Below are 18,124 nucleotides of genomic sequence, written 5' to 3'. Positions count from 1 at the left end.
ACTGGATGAAATGACATGAAATTTGGACACTACACCCCTAACAGACCAATGAGTGACCATCACCTATATCCCCCCCCCCCAAAAAAAAAAAACAGTGGAAAGCTTAAAAGCCCCAAAAAGCTAAATTACAATACAGGAAAGAAAGGGAGGAAGAGGGAGGAAAGGAATTGGAGAAAGAAAGAAGAAAGGAAAGAGAGAAGGACGCATTGAAGCAAAGAGAAAAGGAAGGAAGGAAAGAGGTAGGGAAGGAAAAAAGGAGAGAAAGAGGAAAAGAACAGGGGGATGGAAAGAAAGGAGTAGAGAAAGAAGGAAGTAGAGAAAGAAAGAAAAAAGTAAGGAAGGAAAGAGGGAGCAAAGGGAGAAGAGAAAGAAAGAGAGAAAGGAAAGAAAGACAGAAGACATCACATGAGGGAAGCATTGCCAAAGTGGGAAGGCTCCCGTGTTGCAAGGGAAGCAGCATACGACACTTCCACTCCACTTGTGGGCGGGGCCTCCACTGGAAGTCCAGCAATGTTGCGTGATGGGCAGCGCGCCTATCCATTGTTGACTGGTGGGGAAGCGTACCAGGATACTAAAGAAGCCCCATGTGATGAGGTCATTAGTGACATCCCAGTGGATTTTTCGCCTACCAACAGCCAATCCTCTTTGTTCTTTTTCTTGCTCTGGGCCTGAAAAGAGTGTTTTTAGCTGAAATCCCACTCAGAAGTGGAGTGGGCAGATCAAAAGACAACCTGGCAAAATGGCACTACCTAAAAGAATCCCACACCTTATGTGACTGTGGAGCAGAACAGACAACTCTGCATCTGTATGCTTGTCCATTATGTCCTGCTTCATGTACAGAGGAAAAATTTGTTAGTGCTAGCAGAAGTATCACAGTAGCTAAGAATAATGGACTCTGGAGTCACCGATAAAAAGTAGGTTTCAGCTTTACTTGAGCAGTTCATAAATTCAACACAAACCAGCAGCGAAACAGACATAAAGAATGCAAAGCGAAAGAGATAGGCACTAAAGACAAACTGCAGCTGGAAAGGAGTTATCTCTGACACTCCCTAATTCTTCACACAGCAAGAACTCAGGGTCACATTCTCACAGCTCTTTTGTGTAAACATGCATCCTGGCCATACAAATCTATTACAATCACTATTCTTCTACACAAAATTACATTTAAACATACATCATACATGAAATACACACTGACAGAATTGTTGGAGGCTACAGGCAGTGCCATTGCTGTTGCCTGTTTTTAATCAAAAGACATTTAACCACCTGCACTCCTTCTATTTTTATCGGTCTTATACTAATTTATGCGATACTTTTGATACGAAATAAATAAATAAGCTGAAAATCCACAATTATTTAGGTTGGATCATGAAGAGTCTGTGTGACAAGTTTGGTCCAGAGCAATCAAACCATGAATGAGTCTTTGTGGTACATTCCTACCTACCTACCAGCTGTTAGGAATGGTGGAGTTGGAGTCCAAATTACCTGAAGTGCCAAAGTTTGCCCATGCCTGCATTAGAGTCATAACCTTTTGCGAAAATGGCATTCATGCAAGACAATGTGGCTTCAGTTATTAGACTGAATCATATGCCAGTGTACAAAACATACATATACTAGCGGTCCCCTGCCACGCGTTGCTGTGGCCCAGTCTGATGATTGTCAGTGTTGATGTCTGGTTTGCCTACTCTGGAACATGCAACATATCATTGTCCTTCTTTAGGGGTCCCTTTCAAATCTATGATACTATATCTGTGTGTGTGTGAGAGAGAATCATATCTATCTATCTATATCTATGGCTGGATGGCTCTTTGTCAGGAGGGCTTTGATTACGTTTTCTTACCCTGGTGAAGAGAGTTGGACTGGGTGGTCTTAAGTATGGGGGTTCTGTGTGGGAAGTTTGTCCCAGTTCTGTCGTTGGTGGGGTTTAGAATGCTCTTTGATTGTAGGTGAACTATAAATCCCAGCAACTACAACTCTCAAATGACAAAATCAATTTTTTTGAGTGATGGTCATTCCTTGGGTTAGGAGGTGTCTTGTGGCCAAATTTGGTGGTAATTCATCCAGTGGTTTTTGAGTTATGTTCAGTATGCTCTTTGATTGTAGTTGAACTATAAATACCAGTAACTACAACTCCCAAAGATCTATTTCCTCCAAACGCCATCTGTATTCATATTTGGGTATATTTGTGTGCCACGTTTGGTTCAATTCCATCGTTGGTGGAGTTCAGCATGCTCTTTGATTGTAAGTAAACTATAAATCCCAGCAACCACAACTCCCAAATGACAAAATCAATTTTTTTAAGTGATGGTCACTCCTAGTAGGTGTCTTGTGGCCAAATTTGGTGCCAATTCGTCTAGGTGTTTTTGAGCAGGCCTGTAGCGAAGGGGGGGTTTTAGGGGTTCAACCCCCCCCCCCCCTGAAATGTTTCAGATTTTTTAAAAAACCTGGTTTACTCATGAATTTTAAATGGTTAACCAAATCCCCATGCTAAGTCTATGAGATGCAAAAAATTAAGAGTCCCTCCAGAACTGCAAGCACTATCTCAGGCAAATATTGACAATTTATTCACACTGTCATTACTTGCAGCAATAGCCAATGTAATGAAGCAACCAAGTTGGGGGGGGGGGGTTGTTGAATGCTCTCATTAAGGAGACCAGACTTGGTGGAGGTGGTTGACGGGTGGAGCTGCAGGCTATTGAAGGCTGCTCTGCCTCCTGCTGTGCTCTTTGCTTCAGTGTGAGCTAGGAGGCAGGTTTCAAACCCCCCCCCCACAAAAATTTCACACCCACCCACCACCACCACCACCCCCCTGAAAATTTCAACCCCTCCCAAAAAATTTTTCTGGCTACGGCCCTGTTTTTGAGTGCCGTGAATACCACAAACGAACATTACATTTTTATTTATATAGATATAGCAGAGTTTCAGAAGTGTTCTTTTTGTTGCCCAAAAACACCTACTCTCCCTTAACCTATATTTACCTTTAAATCATGCTCTCAAGAGACAAAAATAAGTAGACTTCTTAAAAAGTAACATAGTTGGTTTATTCACAAACTTCATGTATTCAGCATACAGGCACTTTGCATATCAATCTAGTTACAAATCCATTTGAAGTACTGTATATACTCGAGTATCAGCGTAATTTTTCAGCTCCTTTTTTAGGCTGAAAAAGCTCCCCTCGGCTTATACTTGAGCTAAGGTTATTAATTATTTTACTCTGTTATTAGTATTATTTTTATTATATTTATGTTATTACTCTATTATTATTTTTATTACATTTATTATTTACTCTATTATATTTATTACTGTACTCTGTTTATTACATTTATTATTTTACTCTATTATTGTTATTAAATTTATTATTTTGCTCTCTTTATTATTCTTGTAAGGATACGTAAGCACATTTACATTGAAGGAGGCTAGAATAATGGTTTCATCAGAGCTGGACAGTCTTACATTACAGTGTTATGTAAATATTCAAAAATATTTGACCTACTGGTTCCTCAATTGATGTAATTTTATTGATATCTAGTTTTATTTTGCTGCATTTCCCACCCTCGGCTTATATTCGAGTCAATACATTTTCCCAGTTTTTGTGGTAAAATTAGGTGCCTTGGCTTATATTTGGGTCAGCTTATACTCGAGTATATAGGGTAGTTTCTCTGTGCAGGTAGCAGGGCATCATTCATAGAAGCAATAGCGTCTCTCTGGTTTGGGAATCTAATAGAGTCTCTGCCTTGTCTGAAAGTCCAATGGAGTTTGCGTAGTCTGAGAAAACACATCTGTTCCTACTGAAGTCTCTAAGCAAAAACTGTTTCTAAAGTGGAGTCTGAGTCCTGAACAAGCCTAGACCTGATCACATGGTCTGCAGCCCCTCCTACAAAAAAGAGTTAAAGAAAAAAAATACAAACCAATACATACATATACAGTACAATACATGAGAGTCTAATAGAGTCTCTGCCTTGTCTGAAAGCCCAATGGAGTCTGCATAGTCTGAGAAAACATACATCTGTTCCTACTAAAATCTCTAAGCAAAAACCATTTCTAAAATGGAGTCTGAGTCCTGAACAAGCCCAGACCTGATCACATGGTCTGCAGCCCTTCCCACAACACAGAGTTAAAGAAAAAGTACAAACCAATACAATACAGTAAGCAATCTGAATTATATACATAGCAATAACTATTGGAGGCTTGAAAAAGGTTGCTATTTCTAACAAGAAGTCACAACAGCAAGCAATGAACAAAAAAGTATTGCATAGATTCCATTTTTGAGTGATTATCCCGCTGATTTATCGATGACTTGGAAAGTTACTCCCAGATCTCGGAGGTGCAATCCCCGCCAGGGTAGCGCATCTCTTTTGCCCGAGCCGGACCAAACGGTTCATGCCCGAAATCCACCAGGAATTCCCGGTTCACAGAAAGTCCACCCTTCACGGTGTCCACATTCAGCTGGACCATGACCGAACCTTCCCTGGAAAAGACATACGGGGTGAAAGTTAAGTGGTGTCAAGTTGTTTTCAATGCATGGACACCTTATCACACAACTCTTCAGGCTGGATGTGTACAGAGGCCTTCCTTTGGGGTAGAAAGAGTACAACTCGCCCAAGGTCACTCTTACCTAATCAGCTTGGGGTAAAATTGTTTGTCCCAAGGTGTGAAAGAAGAGGTTGTGACGAAGAGACGAGTGCCGTCTAAGCTCAGCTGCAGCGTATGAGGCCCTCCTTGGACCTTCTTGCCCTAGAGACAGTGGGGAAGAAATAGCCCCAGGATTAGGAAACATGTCAAAGGACTAGAAACACAGAACGGGCAGTTTTCTCTGCAGGTCTTCTCAAAATAAAGTCAAGGAGCAAATTCAAGACGAGTATCGGATTTGGAAGGCCAGATTTCTATGCAGCCTCTTCCCATTTTGATCTGTCTCCAAATCCCAAATCTGTCTGGTCCATCATTGACCTTACCGCCCCGAGTCCCCTTGGGGAGATAGTGGCTAGGTATAAATAAAGGTTTTTTAAAAATTATTGTTGTTATTATTACCTGGATCACAAAGGGATCGGGTTGGCAGTCCAGCTCCGGATCCTCAAGGACAGTTACAGGACCCCCTTTCTGAAGGCTGCCCCCCACAAACACCTAAAGATCCCAAAGAGACATGGTCAGTAGAGCAGTAAAAATAGCAGCGTCAAAGAAATTGGAGTCTCTGGGCTGGGACACCAGTCCCCATCATCCCGTGCCAGCAGCTTCCTGTGACGGGATCCACCATCTGGAAACTTATAGTTAGGGAAGGTTGGATGCTTACCTGCCCAACCAGTTTGGGACAGTGTGGGTTGGTGATATCGTATTGCCGGACGTCACCATGCATCCAGTTGCTTGCATAGAGGAACCGGTCATCCATAGAAATGACAATATTCTTAGTGAATCCTGAAGGAGGAAGAGGAGGAGGAGGATCACTGAGTTACAGGAAGCCTCAAAGGCCATCCAGATCTTCGAATACCTTCTGCCAGATTAGAAGACACAACCCAGGCCCTCCCAACATAAAGCCATGTATCCTCTGCTTCAAAACCTCCAGAGAAGGAGGCTCCACTGGACTCCTTGGAAGCATATTCCTTTGCTGAACAGGTCTTCCACTCAGAATGTTCTTCCTAATGTTTAGGTGGAATCTCTGTTCCTGCAGTTTCAATTCATTGCTCCATATGTACTTACCTTGATAAAACTACAAAGTAAGTACCTTGGCAGCCACCTATCCATAAAAGTCAACATTGACACTGAAATATAACACTGCCTGAGCTCTGTGAGTGCAGCATTCTTCCGAATGAAGCAGAGAGTGTTTGAGGACCGGGACATCCGTAGGGAGACCAAAGTGCTTTTTTATAAAGCTGTTGTCCTCCCAACCCTATTCAACCCACGCCTAAGAAACGTGGACTGTCTATAGATCTCACACTCAACTCCTAGAATGATTCCATCAGCGTTGCCTCTGAAAAATCCTGCAAATCTCTTGAGAGGACAGCAGGAAAATGTGAGCGTGCTGTAAGAAGCAAAGACCAGCAGCATTGAAGTGATGCTCCTACACTATTGACTCTGCTGGACTGAATATTATGGTGTCCGAATGCCCGATCACCGTCTTCCAGAGCAGTTACTCTACTCCCAACTCAAGCATGGAAAATGGACTGTTGGTGGACAGGCAAAGAGATTTAAAGATGGCCTTAAAGCTAACCTTAAAAATTGTGGCATAGACACCGAGAGAGAACTGGGAAGCCTTGGCCCTTGAGTGCTCTAACTGGAGGTCAGTTGTGACCAGCAGTGCTGCGGAATTTGAAGAGGCACGAATGGAGGGTGAAAGGGAGAAATGTGCCAAGAGGAAAGAGCATCAAGTCAACTCTGACCATGACTGCCTTCCACCTGAAAGCCAATGTCCTCACCATGGAAGAACATGCGAGTCAAGAATAGGGCTCTACAGTCACCTACATATGCACTGGCAAGACACTACACATGGAAGGCCATCATACCTGGACCACGAGGGATTGCCTAAGTTAGTAAGTAGTAAGTAAAACTGCAGTTCCAATTTGCTGCTTTCTTGTTACTAACCTGGTATTTCGGGATAGATCCATCCTGATACTTTCTTGTTCGGAACTTGGATCACTTTCTCAGCCGTCCAGCATCCATCCTGCAGGGAAAACCAAAATGACCGGTGAGGTGGTCAGAAAAATGGATGTCCTTCCCACGTTTTTCTTGGAGAGGGGTTTGCCTTTTCCTCGGTTTCCATAGCGCAGTAGGGACCCAAACCCAGGTCTCAAGGCACTAAGCCATTAAACCATCCTGGCTACTGGCAACCAATGAACTTCCCTCATGGCCACCCTTTCCCCTATTCACCTCTGTTTTGAAGAAATGGTAGATGGAGCTCTCCAGAGGGCAGGCCACAAAACCATGGACCGAGTTGGGGTTGTGCAAGAAACGGATCTCCATCGGGGCCGAATCTTCACCCAGGTCAATTGACTGGAGGAGGCGGTGGGTGGTCAAGTCCCAGACGTTGAGGTGACGGCCATAGCGCCCTGTGGACGGACAGGATCCAGGATTACTCCAAGGGAGGTTTGAAGAAAGCAGAATCAAGTAGGACTATGGCCTCCCTTGATTTTGACACTCTTCTCCTGTTGATAGAGTCTGGAATTGCATTGGCTTATTCCGCTGCCGCATCACACTCTTGGCTCATGTTCAGCTTCTGATCTACTAGGACTTTTCGACCTCTTTCACATGGGTGCTCTTGTCTTTTAACTGCATGCGATAGCATTCCTTTGCATTTCCCCAGGGTTGCTACAGACCCAGCAGCACTCTGGAAGTTAAATGGTATCAGAGTCTGGAAATCCAGGCTGCAGGCCCTCTGCAATTATTGGTTTAGAAAGTATCTCTTTGGGTTTGGAGTCCGCCCTTTTTCCTGGGGTTGAGATCTCCATTTTGGAATCTCCCCTACCTCCTTCAGTAGAGAAAAGAGTCTCATATGTGCTGTTGGTCAGGCAGGAAGCTCTGAAAAACCCATTGTGAGTACAATTGGGTAAAATTAAGAAATTGAGTCATAGATAGAAATTGAGTTATTAAGAAAGGCAACTGAGATAAAGAGAAGCTTATTGAGATACTATAGTTATTGAAGAAAGCTATTGAGTTATTGAGTTATAGAGAGAGAGATATTAAGATGTTGAGATAGTAATTGAGTTATTGAGAAATAGAGAGAAATAGTTATTGAGTACTACTGAGCAGTACTTCATCTCCAAAACTGACCTTGTGCTTAGATAGGGGAAGACCTGTTCTTTCTAACAGCTCAGGGTTAGGGTGAAATATCTCAGGATTTTTTCTACCATTTGGAGATAGGTTACCTCAGTAATTGAAGAAAAAGGGAAAGAAAGAACATCTCTGTGGTTTCTCAAATTGACTGTTTGTGTTGTAACTTTATCAAGCTGTGCCAAGTCTGCCAAGGACTTTGAAAATAAATACTTTGTTGATGTGCATATCTTGACCGGCATCGGTTGCTGAAAGTATTGAGTTATTGCTTCAAAGTAAAACCCCCAGCAGTTCTCCTAGATAAAGAGAGAAGCACATCTTAGTTTTAACGTTATAGGGTCTGGGTGTGACGGCACAGCTCTTACCTTTTCTCAGATTGTCCGTGCTGAACCCATTGATAATAAACTTTGGCTCCCCCGCTTCGGTGCTGATCAGGACGTTGTGTCGCGGCTGGAACCAGAAGTCACACACCTGGCCGGGTCTATCTTCTGGACACTCCCAGGTCCCTTCCACTTCCCAGGTTTTCGGGTCCAGAAGGAGAAATCCACCTGGGAGCAGAAAAACAGATGCCACTGAAATCAGAAGGCAATGCGTTTGCAAAGAGCAATGTTATGATTTCTATCCTGCTTTCACCCCAATGATTGGGATTCAAGGCAGGTTATCTAGTAGAATAGTGGTAGGTTTAGGATTCCTTTGTGTGCTTTCCCCCTATTGTGGAGGGCGAATTGTATTCCCAAATGGGCATCTATGCCTGCAGTACCTCTTCTGTTGCCAAATGCGTCTCCCATGGCGCTGATCATGACCTTCCCGCTGCCTAAGCAACGCGAGCTGTACAAGAAACTCAGGTTGCATTTCTTAATGATTTCTCGGGGTTCGATGACCTGCCGAGAGGTTGGGGAGAGAGAAAATAGGTGTTTGAATCATTCCGTCCCGTGTAAGTCCCATTTCCTTAAAATCTAGGTGCATTTTTATATTATTTATTTATTATTTATTTATAGTACTTACATTCCACTCTTCTCAGGGCGGATCACAGAACATATATACGGCAGATATTAAATGCTGATTATACAATGACAAGACACACAATAGATAGAGGTATATATAGGCTTTTTCTCATCATTTGGCATCTTTTGGAGGCTGTGCTTGTTTCTAGCCACAGGGGGGTGCTGTCACTCCCATCTCCTTTCCAAAGAGCTTTCTTTGTTCGTAACCTTTCCTCTGAAACGCCGTGCCAAAAATGCTTCCCTGCTTAATGTGGTTCCTATTCATCTACTTTGTGTGTTACTGCTTATATGTTAGTTATATTATTTGTATTGTTGTATTTGCTTGCTTGCTTTGTTGTTGTACTGATGTATTGTACTGATGTATTGATGTACTGATGGTGGTGGGGTATATATAAAGTTTATTATTATTATTATTATTATTATTACTCATATTTCTCTTTTCAATCCACTAACTGGATGGGGAGCTGGGCTGAAGGTCAGGAGCTCACCCTGACCCGGCTTTGAACTGTCAACCTTTCAGTTGGCAAGATTTACTGCACCTGGTGATTACCCTGCTGTGCTAAAGCTATTAATTATAGCATTAATGTAGTTTGATGCCATTCTGATTGTCTGAACTCAATGCTATAGAATCCAATTTTGCAAGGTTTATAGCCTTTCCTGCCTAAGTGTGCTGGTGCCTGTATACATAAAGTGGTGTTGAACTGTATACATCCAACAGCACACTTTTTCGCTGTGCGAATCCATGACGTACTTTACACAAGGTGGGAGCGCACGGCTTGGAGCCTGTGTCCACCACATAAACACGGCCGGAGCCCAGGCATGGGAGGATGAGACAGTTGTGCTCCTTGCTGGTGTCACCGAAGGAGCTGCTGGGGGCGTTCCAGCCCAAGTGATGGAGTTCGTCGTCCAGGTAAGGCATGCACAAACGGTTGATGACCTACGAGGAAGATGAAGAAGATACAGCATTGAAAGACAATATGGGAGAGGTCAGCGAAGGACCAAATATGGGCTGGGAAATCCAACTCGCTAAATATCCAGAAAGTGGATGAAAAATTTTCCACTCCACCCCAACTCCCAATGTCCTGGTCTTGGAAGGAGAGAAGAACAGACGGGCACAGCTCCTTCATTCCTATTAGTCTAGCATTGTCTTAACTTCTCCACCCCAACTGCCACTGCCTTGACGGAAGAGAAGAGCAACCAGGATGAAATGTCCTATCTCCATCCCAACTGTCATTGCCTGGTCTTCGAGGGAAAGAAGAGTAACCAGGATGAAATGTCCTATCTCCATCAAAACTGTCATTACCTGGCCTTTGAGGGAAAGAAGAGTAACCAGGATGAAATGCCCTTCTCCATCCCAACTGTCATTGCCTGACCTTCGAGGGAAAGAAGAGCAGCCAGGATGAAATGCCCTTCTCCATCCCAACTGTAATTGCCTGGCCTTCGAGGGAAAGAAGAGCAGCCAGGAGGAAATGCCCTTCTCCATCCCAACTGTCATTTCCTGGCCTTCAAGGGAAAGAAGAGCAGCCAGGAGGAAATGTCCTATCTCCATCCCAACTGTCATTGCCTGGCCTTCAAGGAAAGAAGAGCAGCCTGGAAGAAATGCCCTTCTCCATCCCAACTGTCATTGCCTGGCCTTCGAGGTAAGAAGAGCAGGCCGGAGGAAATGCCGTTCTCCATCCCAACTGTCATTGTCTGGCCTTTGAGGGAAAGAAGAGCAGCCAGGATGAAATGTCCTTCTCTATCCCAACTGTCATTGTCAGGCCTTTGAGGGAAAGAAGAGCAACCAAGATGAAATGCCCTTCTCCATCCCAACTGTCATTGTCTGGCCTTTGAGGGAAAGAAGAGCAGCCAAGATGAAATGCCCTTCTCCATCCCAACTGTCATTGTCTGGCCTTTGAGGGAAAGAAGAGCAGCCAAGATGAAATGCCCTTCTCCATCCCAACCACCACTGCCTTGTCCTTGGAGGGGGAGGAGAACAGCAAAGATGAAATGTCCTTTCTCCACCCCGGCTGCCACTGGCCTTCAAAGGAAAGAAAAGCAGGCAGGATTAAATGCCCTTTCACCACCCCAATAGTCATTCCCTGGCCTTCTAGCCAGTAAAGAGCAGGCAGATCCAACTAGGATGCCTAGACCTATCAGTCTAATGCCCTTGCTCCACTGCCACTGCCCTGGCATCAGAGGGAGAGAAGAGCAGGTGGACACAGCCATGATGAAATGCTCTTGTTCCATACCAACTGTCTTTGCCTGACCTTTGAGAAAACGATGAACAGCCAGGAATGACATGTTTTGTCCATGCCAACTGTATCTGCAATAGCTTTGAAGGGAGAGAAGAGTAGCCAGGCAGGACTCCATCATGCCAAGGTCCATCAGTGGACGAAATGCCCTCATTCCATTCTAACTGGCACTGCCCTGATCTTTGAGGGATCTCCATACCGAGTTGAACTTTGAGACCAGAGAACATGGCTTCCACCCCACCTGGTTGCTCCTTCTAACTTTCAGATGATTTATGTGTCGATTTTGGCTGTATTTCTTTTGGGAGCATGCCCAGGCGCTTTGTGGCAGTGCCAGTCCTATGAAAGAAGCGATTTCTCATCTGCCCCAGAGTGATTAAGCACACAAATGAAACTCGGGCAGAAAGAAAGTACTATCTTAATGATCTCCCAGTTATTTTGTGCCCAGATCTTTCTGTGAAATCTGCATTTTGTTGTTGACAGTCTTGGCTTTTCTTGTGCTTTTCTTCCCCTAGGGTTAAAAAAGATAGCATAATCTCAGTAGATTAGAGAAAATAATGGCGTATTTTACTGTAATCACCTACTTAGTCGGGATGGCTAAATAGAGCCTCCATGTTCACATGCAGTATGTTTCTGCATCTCAATCAAGAGATAAAAGTGAGACAATACTACTACTACTACTACTACTAATAATAATAATAATAATAATAATAATAATAATAAAGATCGAACTGCAAAGACTCCGGCACAAGCCAGTAACGGTGGTCCCAGTGGTGATTGGCACACTGGGTGCAGTGCCTCAAGACCTTGGCTTGCACTTAAACACAATCGGCACTGATAAAATTACCATTTGCTAACTGCAGAAGGCCACACTACTACTACTACTACTACTAATACTACTAGGATCTGCACGCATTATTTGCCGATACATCACACAGTCCTAAACACTTGGGAAGTGTCCGACATGTGATCCAATATAACAACCAGCAGAATGATCTTGTCTGCTGTGGATTCATCTTGTTGTGCTTCTAATAATAATAATAATAATAATCGCGTAAAAGAAATAAAGCTGGGAATACATGGTATAGATTGAGTATCCCTTATCCAAAAATCCCAAATCCTAGGTAAAGGTAAAGGTTTTCCCCTGACATTAAGTCCAGTCATGTTCGACTCTGAGAGTTGGTGCTCCCATGTCTAAGCCGAATCCTAAAAGCTCCAAAATCTAAAATTATTTACTGCCAACTTTCATCTTGGCACTCATTTGTAATGCTAGAGCAGTAGTCTCAAAGTTATCCTCTGCAATATGCCACAGTAGTTTGCCCCCTGAAATATTGAGTCCCTTATATCACTCGGAGTCTTGGTTTTCTCTCCAGTTGAAGCTCTTCCTTTGAGGCAAATACAGTCTTATTTCATTAGTCTTAATATCTAGACTGATAGCATCGGGAAGGTTTCATGAGTCCCATAAAAAACACCTTCTGAGCAAAGTGTTCAAATGTCGGCTCCCGCCCATTTGTCTAGCTTGCTGTCAACCTTTGCAACCCGAAAGACAGTTGCATCTGTCAAGTAGGACATTTAGGTGCTGCTTATGTGGGGAGGCTAATTTATATACAAAAAGTAAAGACTTTCTGTATATATTTCAGATTTCAATATTAATGTCAAAAATGCGTAGTATGATTTTACATAGGATTTGTGCTACCTTAGAACAGTAAAGACAAATATCACTGAAGTAAAATAAACATTAAATATTAAATAACCAGAAAAATAAAATAAGGTGTAAACACTAAACTAATCTGGGTATTAATTCTTGATAACATGGTTCAAAGGAGCATGTAAGAGTTGGAAGCACCAGGATTCACCAGCTCAAAAGACCCAAAGTAATTTGCTTCTTTACTTGAGTTGCCTCTGGCTGAGAAAGGCAGTACAAATGCGGGAAATAAAATAAATAAATAACTTTTTAATGATGCCATAAAACTCTCCAGCAGTGTGCAAAAGAATGAGGAAGTACTCCATCAGTATCACAAGTGGACAGTGGAGCGACAGCTCCCCCGGTGGCCGGAATTCAAAGCATACCCTCATGAAGCTGGAAAGTTAAATAGCCTCTGTGTGTCTGTCTATATATGTCGTGTGTCTATGGCATTGAATGTTTGCCATGTACATTGTAATCTGCCCTGAGTCCCCTGCGAGGTGAGAAGGGCGGAATAGAAATAGTATAAATAAATAAATAAATGTGGATAGTGGTTTGGGATTCGGGAGACCTAGGCTCAAATCCTCATTCCACGATGGAAATCTCCTGGGTACCAGGAGGAAGTGAAATGGCAGGGAGAAGGTTTGAGGAAAAGAGACAAAAGAGAGTTCCTGAGGTCTGTAAAAGCACGGTTTATTCTCGGTTGGCGCCAACCGGATATGGACCCTGCTGGTAGTCCAGGAAATAGGGTGGTGAACAAAATAATTGCCTTGGTTTATCTACCCTTTAAAATAATATGCATGCATCATACAAGAAGTCTCTTGATAGCCAGGCCCATTAATCTTACAATAAGCCCTGCTTGATATGAAATGTGTCTTGATATTTGCCAGAAACCTTAGACATTCCTTTCCATAGACCTCTTTCTGGCATCTAATTTGCAGCTTTTAAGAAGAGAATCTCTTCCCAAGTGAATGTTCATGCATACATACATATACCTTTGTGATTTCATATATCTTTTCTAATTCCTATTTCTAATATATTTTCCAATATGTGTATTATGTATTTCCATCATGCCTTCATCAGAAGGTTGCACTCTCTCAGCCTCTCACAGGCAAATCTGGCCAACAAAACCTTGAAATAGGATTGTTGCTGAAGTATCATGACAGCAGAAATTAAAATAAGATTTTAGCTGGAGTGCAGCTATGTTGACGATCGTGCCATCACCGCTCAAGCAGGGAGCTTTGAAATGGTTGAACAAAAGCTCTCCAAAGCTTCAGGAACTCTTACTTTCAGATATAAAAGCTATTTTGCTATAAAATTAGAGTCACCTGGCAATAACATGGTGATTCCGGGTCCACGTCCACCGTGGCCAAATAATCAGGTTCTCGGGACTCGGTTCCGGTTAAAACGCACAGCACGTACATCAACCTTTCTCTGGGACCTGCGGAAACAAAGTGCAGTATCAGGATCTTTAAGATATATGGAGGTGGAACCTGATTCTGGGTAGAAAACATTGGCCCGACTTACCTCTCATGGCATCCAATGACGAAGTGTTAGTAGGTCCATCGTATGAGCCATACCTCCCTGTACATTTGGAGAAAAACAAAAGATCAAGATCTGGTTTATTCACATTGAAAGGAAATACTTGGATCATTAGAGTCATGATGGAGGACCTGGAACATGCCTAGAGAGGACATCTTTTGTCAGTCGTGGATAAATGAAACCACATAAAATTTCGCTTTTGTTTCATAGTCTGGGAATCTATTCCAATTTTCTTGGAGGAAGTCCAAACTGTAATCGATATCAACAATCCAAAGCATTAAATAATAAGTAAATGATAATGCTTTTAAGATCTTGGAACCAAACCCGGTATTAAGCAATAAGGAAAAATATGAAAAGCTGTCATCTAAAAATTAAAATTGGGATTGGAGACTCTTTGGGTCCAAACATGGCTTGAGTTCGAGGATGAAATGAATAATAATAATAATAATAATAATAATAATAATAATCTTTATTTATACCCCGCCACCATCTTCCCTGTGGGGACTCGGAGCAGCTTACATGGGGCCAAGCCCAGACAACATATTGCAGCAAAACATATTACAGAAGTCAGGGGTGACTCTCTAAATCAGAATAAACATACCAAAATGAGACAGCTGGATGTCTTACCTTCATTCGGGTTCCTGTGGTTTGGCGTTTTTACCTCCAATGCTTTGGTTTTGAGCTCAGACATCTCCGTTGCAATCTCAATGTGAATGATAGTGAAAAAAGTCTTTCCTCTCCCTAAAGGAACCTATATACATGCGGAGGATATCTCTCCATCTTTATGTCATGCATCAAAATGCTGAGGAAGAAAGCGTCCTCCTTGGAGAAGCCCATTAAGGAAACGGCTGACTCCGGGAACAAACAAGCGGGAGCAATTTCAGATGTGGCCTTTTTCATTTGTGACCACAACCTGCTTCATTCAATTCATTTCCATGGCTGAATGGGGATTTGAACCCAGGTCTCCAGAGTCCCAAACCACTACCCACACTTGAACACTTGGCTTAGAACGTGCTATTTGGGGGACCATAACCATAGCCTTGCAACAATCTCCTTGTGTTTTTCTCCCATTGCTTCTTCCAAACTGATAGACGCGAGGAAAGCTGTAAAAATAGATAGATCGATAGATCGATAGATGTAGAACCTAAAGAGCCACATCTTTATAAAGTTCAGCCTTTTCCCATACCTTTCAATGCCTCGAATTTGGCAGTTTAATCCTCTGCAGTCCCACTTTTCCACCCTCACTTAAAATGTCCCAGTCTCTTTCACTTTCTCCTGCGTTTGTCCTCAGTTTGGGTCGATTGCTGCAAACCAAATTTCAGAATACAAAAATAGTTTGCACTGTGTTGATTCAATAAGAAAGAAAAGAGCATTGCTGAAGCTTTGGTCCGTGTAGTTGTCCTTTTCCAATATATGTGATGTTTTGCACTTATCTATCTTGTATCTCTCTATATAAAATTAAAAAGTGTTTATTTTTGTTTGTCTCTCTGGCATTTTGTACCACAAAAGGCTGTTGCTAGGTGAAGTGTCACTGGGAGAGATAGGGAACATGTGCATGAGAGGGTGAGAGGAAAGAGAAAAAGAAGGGAAAGCAAAGAAAAGAGAATGAATGAAGGTAGGAGGATGAAAAAGAAGTGAAAGATGGAAGAGAAAGGAAAGAAAGGTGATGTGTATGAGGGGATGGGAAGGAAGGAAAGAAGGAAGGGAGGAGAAAAAGGAGGGAAAGCAAAGAAAAGAGAAGGAATGAAATTAGGAGAATGAAAAAAGAGGGAAAGAAGGAAGAGAAAGGAAAGAAAGGAGAAGTTTATGAGGGGAAGGGAAGAGAGGAAGGAAGGGAGGGAGGAGAAAAATAAGGGAAAGGAAAGAGGAGGAATCAAGGGAGGATGAAAAAGGAGGGAAAGAGCCAAGAGAAAAGAAAGAAAGGCGACGTGTATGAGGGGATGGAAGGTAAGGAAAGAAGGAAGGAAGGAGAAAAAGAAGGGAAAGCAAAGAAAAGAGAAGGAATGAAGGTAGGAGAATGAAAAAGAAGGGAAAGAAGGAAGAGAAAGGAAAGAAAGATGTTTAGGAGGGGAAGGGGAAGGAGGGAGGGAGGGAGGGAGGGAGGAAGGGAGGGAGGAAGGGAGGGAGGACGGAAGGAAGGAAGGAAGGAAGGAAGGAAGGAAGGAAGGAAGGAGAAAAATAAGGGAAAGGAAAGAAAAGAGGAGGAATGAAGGTAGGAGGATGAAAAAGGAGGGAAAGAACGAAGAGAAAGGAGAGAAAGGAAAGAAAGAGAAAGGAAAGAAAAAGAAAGGAAAGAAAGGTGATGTGTATGAGGGGATGGAAGGTAAGGAAGGAAGGGGAAAAAGAAGGGAAAGCAATGGAAAGAGAAGGAATAAAGGTAGGAGAATGAAAAAGGGGGAAAGGAGGAAGAGAAAGGAAGGGAAGGGAGGAAGGAAGGGAGGAAGCAAGGAGAAAAAGAAGAGATAAGGATAAGGAAGAAGGATAAAGAGAAAGAAAGGTGAAATGTATTGGGAAAAACAAGGGAAAGAAAGGAATGAAGAAGAGAGAGGAGTTAAAAAAGAAAAAGGAGGGAGGAATATGAAAGAATAGTGACATGTATGACGGGAAGGAAAGAAGGAAAAAAGGTGAAAAAAGAAGGAAACACAGGATAAAGAGAGAAAAGAAAGAGAAAAAGAAGAAATAAAGGATACAGAAGCCATGTGGGGGAAAAGGGAAGGAGGAAGGAAGGAGACAAAGAAGGGAAAGAAAAGGAAGGAAAGAAAGGAACGGAAAAGTGAAGGAGGGATGAGGGAAGAAAGGAAGGAAAGGGATGAAAGCCACGTGGCATTCATAGAACAATAGTAATATAAAAGAGGCAATGACTTTTTCTTCCTCCCTGTTCTTCCTCCTCTACTTTCCCCCTCACATCTCATCCCTTTCCAAAAACCAAGATACCGGGGAGCTTGCAAATGTCAAAAAGGAACAAATTAATGCAAACAAAAGATCAAACCATACATAGATGGAATTAAAGTGCTTTTGCACTTTTCTGAGGGAGCCAGAAAGGGCTTTTTGAAGACTTAGGTTTTCCCATTCACTCAGGCACTTGGAGATGGATGGATTCAGAGCACCTCAGTGCCTCACTGTGCCTCACTGTGGGAGAATGCCTCAGTGGGAGAAAGGCCTCACTGTGAGAGAGCACCTCAGTGGGAGAAATGCCTCACTGTGGGAGAATGCCTCAGTGGGAGAAAGGCCTCACTGTGAGAGAACACCTCAGTAGAAGAAAGGCCTCACTGTGAGAGAACACCTCAGTGGGAGAAAGGCCTCACTGTGAGAGAACACCTCAGTAGAAGAAAGGCCTCACTGTGAGAGAACACCTGAGTGGGAGAAAGGCCTCACTGTGAGAGAACACCTCAGTGAGAAAAAGGCCTCACCGTGAGAGAGCACCTCAGTGGGAGAAATGCCACACTGTGAGAGAATGCCTCAGTGGGAGAAAGGCCTCACTGTGAGAGAACACCTCAGTGGGAGAAAGGCCTCACTGTGAGAGAGCACCTCAGTGGGAGAAAGGCCTCACTGTGAGAGAATGCCTCAGTGGAAGAAAGGCCTCACTGTGAGAGAACACCTCAGTAGAAGAAAGGCCTCACTGTGAGAGAACGTCTCAGTGATAGTAGGCCTCACTGTGGGAGAAAGGCCTCTGTGGAAAGACAGGCAGATAAATGTTAGCGTTGTGGAAGAAGCAAAGACCACCAGCATTGAAGCGATGCTCCTCTGGACTGGCCATGTTGTCTGAATGCCCGATCACCATCTCCCAAAGCAGTCACTCTGCTCTCAACTCTTCCATTTTGTTCTTAATTATTTTAAGGAACTTCTTTCTTTTTTTCACAATCCCACCACATGTGGGTGTATGTTCCAGTTTTCCCGTGGTTGTG

General features: G+C 43.1%; 1 protein-coding gene across 1 annotated transcript; it reads right to left on the bottom strand.

The window, feature by feature from the left end:
• Positions 1 to 4,044: 4,044 nt before the first annotated feature.
• LOC132764197 (methanethiol oxidase-like) lies at positions 4,045 to 9,768 on the bottom strand. The gene is made up of 9 exons (XM_067472634.1): positions 9,514 to 9,768; positions 8,519 to 8,639; positions 8,124 to 8,306; positions 6,859 to 7,037; positions 6,574 to 6,652; positions 5,288 to 5,409; positions 5,029 to 5,121; positions 4,616 to 4,734; positions 4,045 to 4,468 (listed from the first exon to the last, which is right to left on the bottom strand). The coding sequence occupies exons 1-9, from the start codon at positions 9,679 to 9,681 to the stop codon at positions 4,306 to 4,308; spliced, it is 1,227 nt and encodes a 408-aa protein (XP_067328735.1). The 5' UTR covers positions 9,682 to 9,768; the 3' UTR covers positions 4,045 to 4,305.
• Positions 9,769 to 18,124: the final 8,356 nt, after the last annotated feature.

The sequence above is a fragment of the Anolis sagrei genome, chromosome 12 (genome assembly GCF_037176765.1).
Source record: "Anolis sagrei isolate rAnoSag1 chromosome 12, rAnoSag1.mat, whole genome shotgun sequence".
NCBI classification, from domain to species: domain Eukaryota; kingdom Metazoa; phylum Chordata; class Lepidosauria; order Squamata; family Dactyloidae; genus Anolis; species Anolis sagrei.
The sequence above is the reverse complement of the archived record's forward strand: the minus strand, read 5'-3'. Positions and strand labels throughout refer to the sequence as shown.

Coding starts and splice junctions, on each gene's coding strand:
- LOC132764197 (XM_067472634.1), bottom strand. CDS start 9,681: ATGCCTTACCTGGACGACGAACTCCATCACTTGGGCTGGAACGCCCCC. Junction 4,735..5,028: donor CCGATCCCTTTGTGATCCAG/GTAATAATAACA, acceptor CACTGTCTCTAG/GGCAAGAAGGTCCAAGGAGG. Junction 4,469..4,615: donor TTTTACCCCAAGCTGATTAG/GTAAGAGTGACC, acceptor TGTCTTTTCCAG/GGAAGGTTCGGTCATGGTCC.